This window comes from Globicephala melas, chromosome 5, assembly GCF_963455315.2.
Source record: "Globicephala melas chromosome 5, mGloMel1.2, whole genome shotgun sequence".
NCBI classification, from domain to species: domain Eukaryota; kingdom Metazoa; phylum Chordata; class Mammalia; order Artiodactyla; family Delphinidae; genus Globicephala; species Globicephala melas.
In genome coordinates this window covers 126,550,361-126,564,005 of record NC_083318.1, presented here as the reverse complement: position 1 = coordinate 126,564,005, position 13,645 = coordinate 126,550,361, and the positions used below count along the sequence as shown (strand labels likewise).

Genomic DNA, 13,645 nt, shown 5'->3' with positions numbered 1-13,645 from the left:
AGTAACCTATGGTCAGCACTTCTGTTCTTCTCAGTAATTATAATTCTGTCAGAAGCAAATTTGGTGAGATGGAGCTTTAAGACATGTACTAGCCAGAACTTTGTGTTAATTATTGTTGTTGCTACATTTGTTTATTTTGTGCCTTTAAGGATATTATTGAATGCAATACTTCTCACAAATTAAAACCAGCTTAATATTGTTTTGTGAATGGGCTGTTTCAGTTCAGTGAGAATTTTTGTGTGACCACTGTTAGGCAGCCATCATGTTTATTATATGACCTGTCAAGCTTCCAAACCCTTCTGAGTTCTCTGCCCACCCCCTGCCCCCCATCAAGATTACTCTTTATCAAACTGAGGCTTATTATGCATTCAGTTTATGGAGTCAGGGCCAGCATCTGCCCTAACCTCCTTTTTTTGTTTTGTAAATAAAATGGACTAGAACAAAACATAATAATGGATTGCACGTGAAAATATGTTTTTATTGGTTCAGATTTGTACCATGTAGGTCATGATATAAAATATATCTCTGACTGTGTATTGTGATGAAAACTTTGAAAACAGTAGTCTACTTCGGTGCTACTAAGTTTGCAGTCCCTGAAGTCTGGTGCCAGTTTGAACTGTTTGTCCCTGGTCTGCAATGCGATAAGTACTGAAATTGAGAATAAGCATTTAGAAATTTTGTAGCAATTTGACATAGCCACAATTGTCAAGCTTTGGATCAGTGGATTTGTCCCATTGAAAGATGTAGAACAGTTTGGGTGTTGTTGAACGTGCATGGTGAGCCACACATGTTCTGAGTTGTGTATTGTTGAGAAGCACTATTCTAGGGTCATTTTCTAATATATTAGATTCACACTGTGGTGGAGGGAATTAATTCTCTCAAGATAACAAGCATGCTTTTTGGTAAAATAGGCAGAATGTGTTTCTAATTTGCTAGTTTCAGATTTTCTTCCTGTAATGACAGAGGTATTAGAGAATATAATGTTTTATATTGTCTCTTTGTTTAAAAACATATTTTATTAACATTGGAAAACTTTGGAATTCTAAGATAGCTTAAATTTTACAACAAAATCCATTGAATTATCAATCAGAAATATAAGTAATACTGGCATTTTATAAACAAATTTTTGTCTCTATAAACAGAAATAGTTTCTTAAATTAAAGAAACAATTGAATGTGTTTCAGCCCTTTATGTGTGATAGTATAAATGTGAAGTTAATCACAAATAATATAAGAATTTTCTTAAATGACAAATATATGAACACTTGCTTCAAATTTTCTTTTTTCAGATTTAGATATTATTATATAGAATACTTTGAATTAATTTAATAAGACTCAGTGATGAAGATGATTCTACTTCTGAACTGATAAATGTGAAATTTATAGCTCATCTTAAAGTTATTAAACAAGGACAGACCTAGCTTATCTATGGCTAAAATAGCCACATTTGATCACTAATTTTTAAATTCCTAGACTCTGAGTACAACAGATTTTTAAAAAACCTAAACCCACCCCCAAGTTATTTTTTAAGAGTTAAATAAATAAATGGAAAAACCTAAGTTTAGACTACAAAGAATGAAAAGTTTTCATTTCTGTGCTTTCCACAAGACAGTAGACTGACTTTGTTTTCCTAATAAGGCTGTGCTAAATGTTGGAATGCTTCTCCCCTTGAATTTTATTGAATTACCTAAAAATACCCACTTTACCAAAAAATTTTGCAATTGAATGTGCTTAGCCTAGACAAGAATAGAAAAAGATGTATCTGGAAAAAGTTAGTGCCAAAATTGTGCCTTCAATATTAGCATAGGACAGAGCATATAAAAATGAGCCTCAAAGAGCATTTTCTTACCTTTTGGATGTTTGAAGGACAAATTAGATATTTTGCTATTTTCCATTTGTATTCTATTTGTCTTGATATATTTAAGATTTGGGGCAAGTTTTAGTCCCTCTCTCTCCCCTTCCTTTTGTTAGTAGGCTTATACAGTTCAAACATATTTATAGGCTAATTTATTGGTCAACACTGTATTTAGATTTACTGTTCTGTAATTTGAGATTTGGGTTAAACTTTCTTAGAAGATGAAGTACCGTATTTAGAAATATGTTTCCGGGGCTTCCCTGGTGGCGCAGTGGTTGAGAGTCCGCCTGCCGATGTAGGGGACACGGGTTCGTGCCCCGGTCTGGGAAGATCCCTTATGCCGCGGAGCGGCTGGGCCCGTGAGCCATGGCCGCTGAGCCTGCGCGTCCGGAGCCTGTGCTCCGCAGCGGGAGGGGCCACAGCAGCGAGAGGCCCGCGTATCCCTCTCACTTAGAGGAGGGAAAGACAAAGACCGTGTAGTGGCATGGAGTAGCTTATGTGTCCTGGCTCCCAGTGAGCTTTCTGGCTTCATCTGTCACTGCTGTTTTTGCTTTCACTCCCATTCTAGCTCGTTGGCACATTCCTGCCTCTGAGACTTCACACTTGCTATTTGGTCTGCCTGGAATTCTCTTCTTCAGGTCTCTGCTCAGATTTCATATTATAGAGGCCTTCTCTGACTTCTTCATATAAAATAATGTATCCCTGCCCCTGTCTTGCTTTATTATACTCCACTACACTCATTACCATGTGACATTCTTTGCTTGTTTGTTTTTAATCTGCCTCTTCCAAGTAGAATGTAAGCACCTTCAAAGTAGGGGTTTTGTCTGTTATTCATTACTGTTGATGAACCTCCTACATCAGAGCCTGTTCCGTTAGGGGCTCAATGAATATTTGTGGAATTAATTAATAAATTAACAAAATAAATTAATTTAAGGAAAATATATAGTACAAGTATTGCCCTTGAACTTGAAGTGGCATTAGGTGTAACACATATTGGTCAGGAATGAGAAGTGCTTGGTTAAAATAATTTATGGTAATAGAGAAGCCCATACTAATTATAATAGATCTGGAGGGTTAACAGGAGTTAGAGTCTGACCATAGCATAAGGGTGTGTGTTTGTTTATAAAAGTATAGGCTGATTCAAAAAGAATTAAACCCTATTAAAATGTATTATTCAATGACTAGGTATATATGAACATATGTAGCTAAACCAAATTGAGAAGGAAGCATCATGGTTATTTCTGTAATCTTACATGTGTGGTATACACCTCTGTATCACAGGGCACACATCAGACCATCAGTCTTACTCACTCTGGGTTATTGGTAACATATCACCATCAATAGCTGTAATGGGGACTACAATGGTCCTTTATTTTCTCAAGATCGTCAGGAAGACGAGATATAAACATGAGGTTCTCGACACATACCCACAAGAAGATCTCATGATGTGGTGTCTTGGGATCTGCATGGCCGCTAACTTCAGAAGCTGGCTGCTATTTTGACCAGAACACCTAGTTTAGCACCATAGGTGATGTTCATTAAGGAACTTCCAGCCCCATCCTGCTGGAAAATGAAGTTATTAAAGAATTCCTATTACTATGGGGAAAAATATTCCTCTTCTCTGGAACAATAAGGAAGAATGGACTTAAGGCGCTTCTTTCTTTGTTTTTGCATGTTTATAAACCTTTAACTGGGAATTTCCTGAAGTACTTAAACTCTTACTTATGTGTATATTGTTCATGCTGTAAAATGTGTACTTTCTATAGATCCGAGAATCAGATAGGTAGATAGATGTCCACATATATATCCTCTCTCTATGTATATCTATATGTTAACTACATATGTACACATATATGTATGTATTACCATGAGTAACTTCAGTTTTTACATGAATTAATCCAAAAATGACATTCTATAAGTAACATGATTGAAAAATGAATAGTTATTAGTTAATAGAAAATTAATAGTCATTCATTGTTTGAAAGCATTTCTAGATCTCTGAAGTTCTTTACCAAAGTTACTTTTATGACTTTCACTTTGATATTATTTTTAGAAGGCAGAGTGTTAGAGTTGCATTTAAAGTATCTGGAGGACTTGGGTTCAAATCTTGCCTCTGCTATTTTCAAATTCTAAGTTGTGGTCAAATTATTTAACCTATTTGAGCTTCTGCTTCCTGTAATTAAAATGAGCACAACACTACTTGCTCAGGAAGAATAAATGAGATAATTGACAGAATGGGGCCAAATGAAATTATTGCCATTTGGTACGTACTCAATAAGTGATATTTTCTCAGTCATTTCTAGTTTGTTGTTGTTTCTGTTGTTTTCTCTTGAAACCTATCCTGGTAGATAATTTGGTTTGGTTATAACAGTATATAATCAGAAACAGAATAATTTCCAGAACTCCAGGGTCGTATCTTCTACATAAGGGGTAGAAAAGTAGTCTGTTGCTGCTTACTTTGTGCCAATCACCGTGAGGTGTGTTACATACATGACCTCATTCCATCCTCAAAATAATTCTACAGTGGAAGAATTACCGTCCTCATACTAGCAAAGAAACTGTAGAGTAGCTATTTTATTTTGTTGGTAACCTAGACTTGCAACCTTCATTAGCTATTTCTCCTGTTTGTCAAAGTATTCCTCTATCAAGGAAGACCTTGATAAGAGAAACCCTGAATATGAAAGGTAGGAGGATCTCTCTGTCTCTTTAAGGCTCTAAGCTTTTCCTAAAAGGAAGGAAAAAATAAGTAGACAAACATCAGGGTGTGAGTCGTACCTACTTACCTTTTATCCTACTCTTCAGTATCTGACTCTTACCATGCATTGCTAGATATCTGGGAAAAGCCAATTATGCATATGGTTTGTTATTGATGCCTACTTTCTTAATGTGAATTTTAACCACATTTGTTGTTCAAGGGCATTTTAATAATGTCACGAAAGAACCAGAAAAATGTAGATGTATAAATGGAACTCCTAATTTTTCACAGGCAGATTATTTGCTTTGCAAATCTATTAGTTTCTTATTAATAATGAAGTATTATGTTGATAGTACTATGTTGATAATGTTTTTTTCTCTACCAGATGAGTTGGAAGAGAAGATATATTAAATAGAATTATCATCGTGCCCTAAGGAAGGTATAAACGTAGTAGGTTTTGAGAGAATGCAACTCTGTTATAGATTGCTTGTTTATATTAATCCTAAAAGTATTATAATCTATGTCTGATATGAAATAAAGAATAGGGTTTTAGTGGGAAAGAAGGAAATTATACTTCTCAGTTTCTCTTACAGAATGTATGGCACATCCTTTTTAGTTGTTCTTTTAGAATTAAAAAAAAATTACTAATAGTTGCGTTTATAATATGTAGAAGCAGAAGGTGAGAGAGGTTTTTAGTAGCCTTTATCATGTATTAGTAAAGGAACTGAGGTGCAGAGTTAAAAATAGTGCTTAAAATGTCATCCTTAATCCAATAATATTACACCTGTCCCTTTACCAAGCTTCAGTATCAGTGCCCTGTGGTGTGAATTTTATTTGAATGTGTGGTTTGGAAGTTTAGATGGATCATTTAACGGCAAGTAGTATGAAAGTTGGAGTAGAGGAGTTAAGAGGGATTGAAAAGTAGTGTCCTGCAACCACAGAAGGAATAATGGAAGCTCAACTCTCGTTTCTTATGGCAATCAGTGGCTGAACAAATTGTAATCTGAGGTTTTCCATTATGCAGAATGGTTATGAGGTTTAGACTCCAAAAGAGCCATGGTCATGTAAGTTATTTCCTAGAGTGTTTGTTACAGTAAAAACCATAAAATAATCTAAACGAGGGGTTGGCGAACTATGACCTACAGGACAACTCTATCCCCCTTCCTGTATTTATAAATAAAGCTTTATTGGAACACAGTCATGCTCACTCATATTTTGTCTGGATTGTCTTCCTAGCTATAATAGCAGAGCTGAATAGTTGAATCTACATCCTGTGACCCACAAAGTCTAAAAGATTGACTGTCTGGCCCTTTGCGGTAAAGTTTGCCATTTCTTAACAATGGGGCATACAAAAATAGCCTCCTTGTATAAAACCCTTTATTGAAATGGTATTTTCACTCTAAAAGAATTTTACTTATAATAAGTATGAATTATCCTGAACTTTGAAATTCCTTTTATGTAACCTTGAACACATCTAAATATTATATAATTTCTTCAACATTCTTTTTTATAGAAATTATTTTATAAATACTAGTTAGCAAAATGCATTTTTTTTTCCTTAAATGAGGCTGAGGTTATTGGGAGTGTGGACATGAGGCACGACAGACAAATGAAACTTTCTTCCCCAATAAAAATGTTCTTTTGGAAATAAACGTAGGGTAAAAAAACATTTCTTGTATCTAGAATCAAGTAGAATAATGGGAAATTTTGGATTTATCACTTTATAAAACTACCTTACTTATTGACTTACTATCTGCCGCCTCCATTAAAATGTAGACTCTGGGCAAGGACCTTCTTTGGCTTGTTTTTACCACCGTGTTCCCAAACTTGGAACAGTACTTCAACCATAGAAAATAAAGTAGCATATCATGAGATGAAGAAATATTTGTTAATTTGTTGGCTTCTGCTAAGTGAGATGGATATATTAGAGGGAGGATAATGTAGAAATTGGCATTAAACTTTTTAGTGGTCCAAGTTATTTAACATTTCTAGACTTTATTTCTGAAACTTAAGAATTGTATATAAGGCCTTTAATTCAGTATTGAGCTCCTAGTATGACCGATCCCAATAAATGGTAGCTGAATGCTGACACCGATCCTCTCATTGTTCAAATAATGGGAAATATGTTATCATTTTAAATTTAGCCTAATGCTCCCTTCTCTCCCCTCCCCGCCATCCCCTTTTTTTCCTCCTTGATAATACTGTAACCGTGTGGGTCAGGGAAGCTCAGTAGAAGTCCTTTCTTCCCTTCCTCACCCTCTCTCCCTCTGTGGCTTCATTTAGAACTGGTTGCTGAAAATTTCTTCTCAAGCCCCATCAACTCTTGTGACCACCTGAAAAGGATCTTTACAACAAAAGCCCTTTCCCTTACCTAGGGAGGTAATTATCAAGTGCTAACTGCCTGTTCTGGATTTCTCTGAGCCACACCCAATTTCAAGCCAAGCCCCAGCAGAGGGAGTCCTGGGTACTCAGATGGGCTCCAGCAGTTCCTTTGCTTCTCTCTTTTTACCTTCTTTCTCCCACTTTTCAAAGTCTGTCCAGCTTTGGGTTATTTCTTACTCTCTAGAGGAAAAAATATACTTTACTTAGTACCCATAGTAAAATAGAGAAAATGCAAAGAGAGAGAAAGAAAATGAGACTGTGTATGAATGCATGTGTATGTGGTGAATATAATCTTCTATAAGCTAAAAGGTGTTATAACATGCTGATATTAAGTACTATTTTGTACTTATGTTTGTAGAAAAAATAATCTTTACGTGTTCTCAGATCATTTGGAAAAAACCACTGATGCATTGCCATAAGTGATTTAAATGTTTAAGGTTTGAGTTTTTAGGAAAGCCAGCTGACTAGAAGTACAATTAAATATAGGGAAATGGTTTAAAGAGACATCCCTCTACACACTTGAGTGCTCACTTTTTTCCCCTCTGGAGTTGCTTTGTTATTGTAAATTGACAACTTTGCAATTAAAGTGATTAATGATGTGCCCTAGTGTTTATGGGTCCTGAGGTCAGTGAGCCCAAAGATGGCCATGCTGTGGGAAACTTAGATAGAGCTCATCTCACGGAAGATGAACTAAAAATCCTCCTCTTTTCTGTATGATTGTTTATGAGTTAAGTGTATTAGATATGGTTGAAGGCTTCACCAAGACATAATGAGTAATGTGAGTAATCTTTATCACTCCAGTTCTGTTGCATAATTCCTCATTCTTAAACACTAATGTGAACATTCATTGGCAACTTTTATTAGCTAAAAACGTATTACTTTATACAGCAGTATTAGAAAATTCATTGAGCGTTCGAACAATGCAGTTTTTCATGATTCCTTTGAATCTAATCTTTAATAGATCTGTCGCTTATTTATGGTATTATTTTTCCTATGCATTATTCTAACCAGGGCACCACAATTCCAGTTTTGAATACAACATTGTAATTTAGAACTCCTTGCAACTGTTCAGCCAGAAGTTCTGAAACTGGTTGTAATGCATCAGGGATTTTTATTTTGGATACTGCTCTCACAAAAGTCAATCAGCTTTCAAAATAGATTGCTGTAGCCACACTGACGGCTTTGTTCTTTGAATTCCATGAGCTGAGGATAGTACCGGGCCAGGGCACTAGCCTCCCGCCATCGTGGCTTACTCCCATACAGGGGCTTCGCACTAAGGGAAGAGAGAACAATAAGAAGACTGTTGGACCCGTGGCACCAAGCCATTGCCAGGATCTCTTCTGGTTTGAAACACACCACACTGCACAAAAGTGACTTGTGTCGCTCGCTGCGGTTGAAAGGGAAATCTATTATCCCATTGTGTATTTCCCAGGATTTGAACAGAAAAATGTAGCAATAATTTTTAATAATTATACATCAGGTTTTAAAACCTTATTTTAAAGTCTTTATAAAATTATTTGCTTTTAAGTAATCTATCACATTTCTAAAGTAAAGGAGCAGATGCTCAATCCAATATTGTTCTAAAAAAAAGAAAGACAACTACAAAAATTTTAATTTTGAGAACTAGCTTTCCTTATTCATATATTAGGATTTTCCCCTCAGGAAATATGGGAAATACATATTTCAGTTTGGTGAAGGAAATGAGATTTTCCTCGTTAAACATCGATTAAATTATGCTCAGAGGCTTTGGGTATCTTATTTAACCAAGTCCATGAAAGCACCATCTCAGTAAGAGCGATATTCTGTATGACAAAAGGTTTCCAGGATTTTGTGGACTGTAATGTTTCTCTCCCTTAATTGTAGCCACCTGGAGGAGACTTAAAACTTTTCAGGCTGACAGAGGTTTACTCTCTTTACTGTTTCTTTAAAATAGCATTTCTCAGAGGGTTTTTCCCTTTCCTAACTCCAACCTTGAGAAAGGTTTCCTGAGCAAATGAATATTCTGAAAACGAGTTCCATAAATGAGTATTCTAAACTCCAAATGGGTGTGGATCATGATCCACAGTATTTTCTTCCTGGGCATTTAAAGGCTTTGAGTAGTCCCTTTACGTAACTTTAACAATGCTTACGTAACTTTAACTTCAAGTTTTCTAGATATCTTTGATAACAGAACCTTTGTTTTGGGGGGTGGGGTGGGGTTGTGTTTTAGAAAGTAGTTTTCTGTGAAGCATGCTTTGAGAAATAGTCTTACTTATTATAAAAAATAGCACGTGTACAGTGCATAAAATGTGGAAAACACACGAAAGAGAAGAAAACAAATATCATTCATAGAGAGCTTCTACTAAATGTTGGTGTGTTTCCAACCACTTTTTTCCATGCATTGATCATGCTCTATATGCTATTTTATATTTCTCTTTTTTCACTTAATATCGTAAAGTAAGCATGTTATCATGCAATTCAGAATTCTTTCTCAAAATGATTTTTAATCATTGCATAATGTTTCATCATTTGGTTATATTACAGTTAACCATTTCCTCATTGTATATTTAATTGGTTGTTTCCTATTTTTCACTATTATAAGTTATACTGTAGGGAATGAGTATATTTTTACATAAAGTCTTTTTCCTCTTTTAGGTTATTTCCTTATGATAGACTCCCAGAAATTGATTTAATAAGTCAAAGGGTGTGAGCTTTCTTCAAGCCTTTTATAAATAAATGCCAAATTATTTTCCAAAAGAGCTGTAATAATATATAATTCTTCCAGCAACAGAGTATTCTCACAAACATTATGCATTAATATTTTTTAAAAATCTTGACACTTTGAAAATAAAAGGTGTTGTATCTTTTTATTCTGTTGTTTTGTGATAATTAGTAAAGTTTGATTTTTAAAAAGCTGGTGTGATTGCTGTTCATTATTCAGATTTCAATTGTCATGTATTCTAAATTTCCCAAGCCACAATAGTTTGTGTTGTAAGAATATGTAATCACACTTAAATATGAGATTTATGTACCCTACTGATCTTTTAAAATGTAAATAATGTATGTTATAGATTTGTATACGTATTTTGTGTGTTAAAAATGCTTTTCCAAATATTTTTGATGTGGACCAGTTGACTTCTTCTGTTTATTCCAAAAAAGCAAAATAACATTACAATGAAGGCCATTTTAAACAGGATTCAAAAATTACATGTCTTAAACTGTGAGCTCCTATATATATTCAAACAGAGGTCAGACATGTATCTGATTGGCATGTGATAGAGTAACTCTAAGGAACCTTCTAAGTTTTAATGATTCTAGGACTCATTTGGTAGTTATTTAAATAGTTAAACCAGAACTAATTTTTATTGCATCTAGTGTTCACTCTTCCATTTGACATTTACTTATAAGCCATCTTTTTTTTCTTTTTTCCACCTACAAAATGATGCTTGTGTTTCTAACATGTAGTGGATTCAATCCTGGAATTTTGAGGACAGGTTGTCCCTCTTTGACTGCTTTTCTTATTTCATGTCATTGCACTTACGGGACTTTATTAGAAGGCAAGCAGGGCAGATATTCAAGATCCAGTTTAAAATTTTTTTGTGAATTCATATTTTAAGAAGTATTTTTGTAGAACTTTCATTCCATAAAATATGTTAAGACTCATTACTCTGCGTTCTCAACAAACTAAGAGGTTGGGCTCTAAAGTTAATGAAAACTAACCATTCTGGGGCTTTTGTTATTGTTGTTGCTAACCTGTTTAAATAAGAACTAACACCTAGAAAAAACTAAGGGGTTTGTTTTCATAGATGTAGGATATGTGCGTTTTCTTCTGTTTGGAAACCTAGTGACTGTTAAACATCCGTCTTTTGTATAAATTGTTTTTGTGTTGCTAGAAGAGCTCCATGTACCTTTAAGTGTCCAGATGAAAAATGAAAAAGAATATTGTCTTCTCTATTATGGCAAGCTTTCTTTTTTTTTTTTTTTTGGCTGCGTTGGGTCTTTGTTGCTGCACGCAGGCTTTTCTCTAGTTGTGGCGAGCGGGGGCTACTCTTAGTTGCGGTGCGCAGGCTTCTCATTGCGGTGGCTTCTCATTGTGGAGCACGGGCTCTAGGCGCAAGGGCTTCAGTAGTTGTGGCACGTGGGCTCAGTAGTTGTGGCTCCCGGGCTCTAGAGCACAGGCTCAGTAGTTGTGGTGCATGGGCTTAGCTGCTCTGCGGCATGTGGGATCTTCCCAGACCAGGACTTGAACCCGTGTCCCCTGCATTGGCAGGCGGATTCTTAACTACTGTGCCACCAGGGAAGTCCCATGGCAAACTTTCAATCATGTCTTGGGTAGTTTTAATGAGTAGATCCTTTGTGATTACATCTTACTGTGAAATTTCAATGAAAGGAAGATTCCACTGTTCTGTATTTGAACTTGTTTCCTTTGCTTGTTATAATAACCCTATAAGCTAAAAGAGAAATTGTCTGATTGAGACCACACGTGGAAAGTTGTACAACTGCCAGAGGGTAATTCTACATGGCACTAACCAAATGTTAGCATCCATTGTGGTCTCTCCTATTAGGTTAGCCAATTATTCAGTCTGTGCCTGCCCTGGCTAACCAAATTAGTTGTTATTGGGAAATTCAGTTGCTGCTAAAAATGTTGATCAGAATTCATTACTAGGTTATGATCATGGAGACCAAATATCCTGTGTTAGCTTCTCTGTAAGTCAAATGATCTCATGGTTTGCATCTTAAAATTATCACTTATTATTTACCTACTATGGTTACATTTCTTGAATTCTGCACTTGCTGTCTTATCCTCAGGCTTATGTGTTGTAAGAGGAGTCAGACTGCTTCTGACATTATTAAACATAACATGTACCTTAATTCTGGGAAAATAGCCTTTAAATCATTAGAAGCTCTCCAATCATTTAGTTACTGTCCTTGACTACAGCCAGTGTATTGTAATATATAAGGACCGTTGGCCTTAGTGCCATCCTAGAAGTAATTTACTTTAATTTTGGAGTTTCTCATGTGAAGCATGGGGATAATGATAGTTGCTACTTTGGTTATTTGTCTTGATTATATGACATACTCACTCCAAATCAATTATCATTATTATTAGTCCATGATAACCAAAGGGACAGTAATAATGCAAAAAAGCATAGATTAAGAATAATATATTTGAATATGAGAATAGTTCTGTGCATGGATTTTTGTCCTTCTTCCCTGTTCTCTCCTTTCTACACTCATTACTGATGACCTATTACATGCCAGGTGCAGTGCTGATATAGACACAAGTGGGGCGCGGTCATTGCATTCACTGAAATTATAGCCTAGTGGAAGAACTTAGTTTGGTTTTAGTAGAACAGATACAGTAACGTGCACTGAAGAATATAAATACAAAATTAATATGCCTTCAGTGACCCAGTTCAACCAGAATTTATTCAGTATCTTCACAAAAACATCCATTGTCCTCTGGGCATATTCATGGATGATAGGAGAAAAGGCAGATACTATTGGAGATAGAGATGCAGATTATTTGTTTCAGGAGCCATGCAGGGATCAGAAAGTCATGTTTATTTTACCTTACCCTTTTTGGTAGGGAATAGCCTTAATTTAAAGGTTAAACATGGATGCATTAGCAAACAGGACTGGTGTTTGTCTTTCCTCATTCTTGAGTGGGTAGAGTGGGTATTCATACACTAATGAATACCTAGTATATGAGGTATTGGATCTTACGGCATTTGAGCTGCATGAACTAATTAGATTGTGAATAGTAAAACCATGAATTATGAAACTGTAAATTCTGATGATTTAGTATATTGAGGTATATAATAATAAAAATTCCATTAGTAAGAAGTTTGCAAAAATTCATGTTTTTTTCCTTTTTCTTTTTTTTCCTCAGAGCATCTGCTACACCCAAGCCTGAGCCGGTTCCTGTTCAAAAGGTGTGTTTCTAATCTAGCATCACTAGGACATTATTTGACTGTCCCTCTTGAACCACTGTAACTTGCGTTCCTGTCTCCAGTCATACTGACAATTTATAGTTTCGATGCAGTTCTCCGCACAGTTCTTCTTTAAAGATGACGAGGGAAAGTGGAAATCAACACATACAGAATTATCATCTGAAATTATTCCTCATCATTTAAACATTATTCCCAATGTCGTATGTTATCAATAACTCATATCCAGATTTCTTACCTTCACTTTTAATTTGCCTATCTCTATTCACATAATCTAAAAAGATGAATATCACAGTAAGTCTTTAATAACATTTTATCAGTAATATTAATGAGTTTTTAAATTACATTTTCAGAGTATTCTTGGATTAGGTTATTGGCAAGTACCCTTTTTTTCTCATATATATCCTGAAATTTTCCTAAGCCATTATTCATATAATCTGGTTTTGCGCTTTTGGGGGTTTTCTCCTTAATTTTACTTGTGCCTTTCCATTGAATTTATTTATATTGATTCCCAGAGGCATGAAGGTACTTTATCCCCCGCAGTTAGCTTTATTATTTCTGTAACATTAATTTAGATTACTTTTTTTTCCTTCAAATTAAACATAAGAGAGCCACCATTGTATGCTTTTTAAGGAATTTTGATTGTTTTTCTTTGGGGATAGTAGGGACTTATTCTTGAATGTCATAGAAGCTTAAGCTGTTGTTTTTTGTTTTTCGTTTTTAACTTCATACTTACTCTGGGATAGGGATTTGCAAACACAAATTCTGTTAATTTTAGGAAGAA

General features: G+C 35.2%; 1 protein-coding gene across 13 annotated transcripts in view; it reads left to right on the top strand.

Moving 5' to 3' along the window:
- PDLIM5 (PDZ and LIM domain 5) overlaps nt 1-13,645 on the top strand; it is a 211,962-nt gene that overhangs the window by 101,441 nt on the left and 96,876 nt on the right. For all 13 annotated transcript variants that reach the window (XM_030865651.2, XM_060299779.1, XM_060299782.1 and 10 more), the window contains exon 4: nt 12,804-12,846. In XM_030865651.2, coding sequence (XP_030721511.1) covers nt 12,804-12,846 — 43 coding nt within the window. The remainder of the gene's footprint in view (nt 1-12,803; nt 12,847-13,645) is intronic.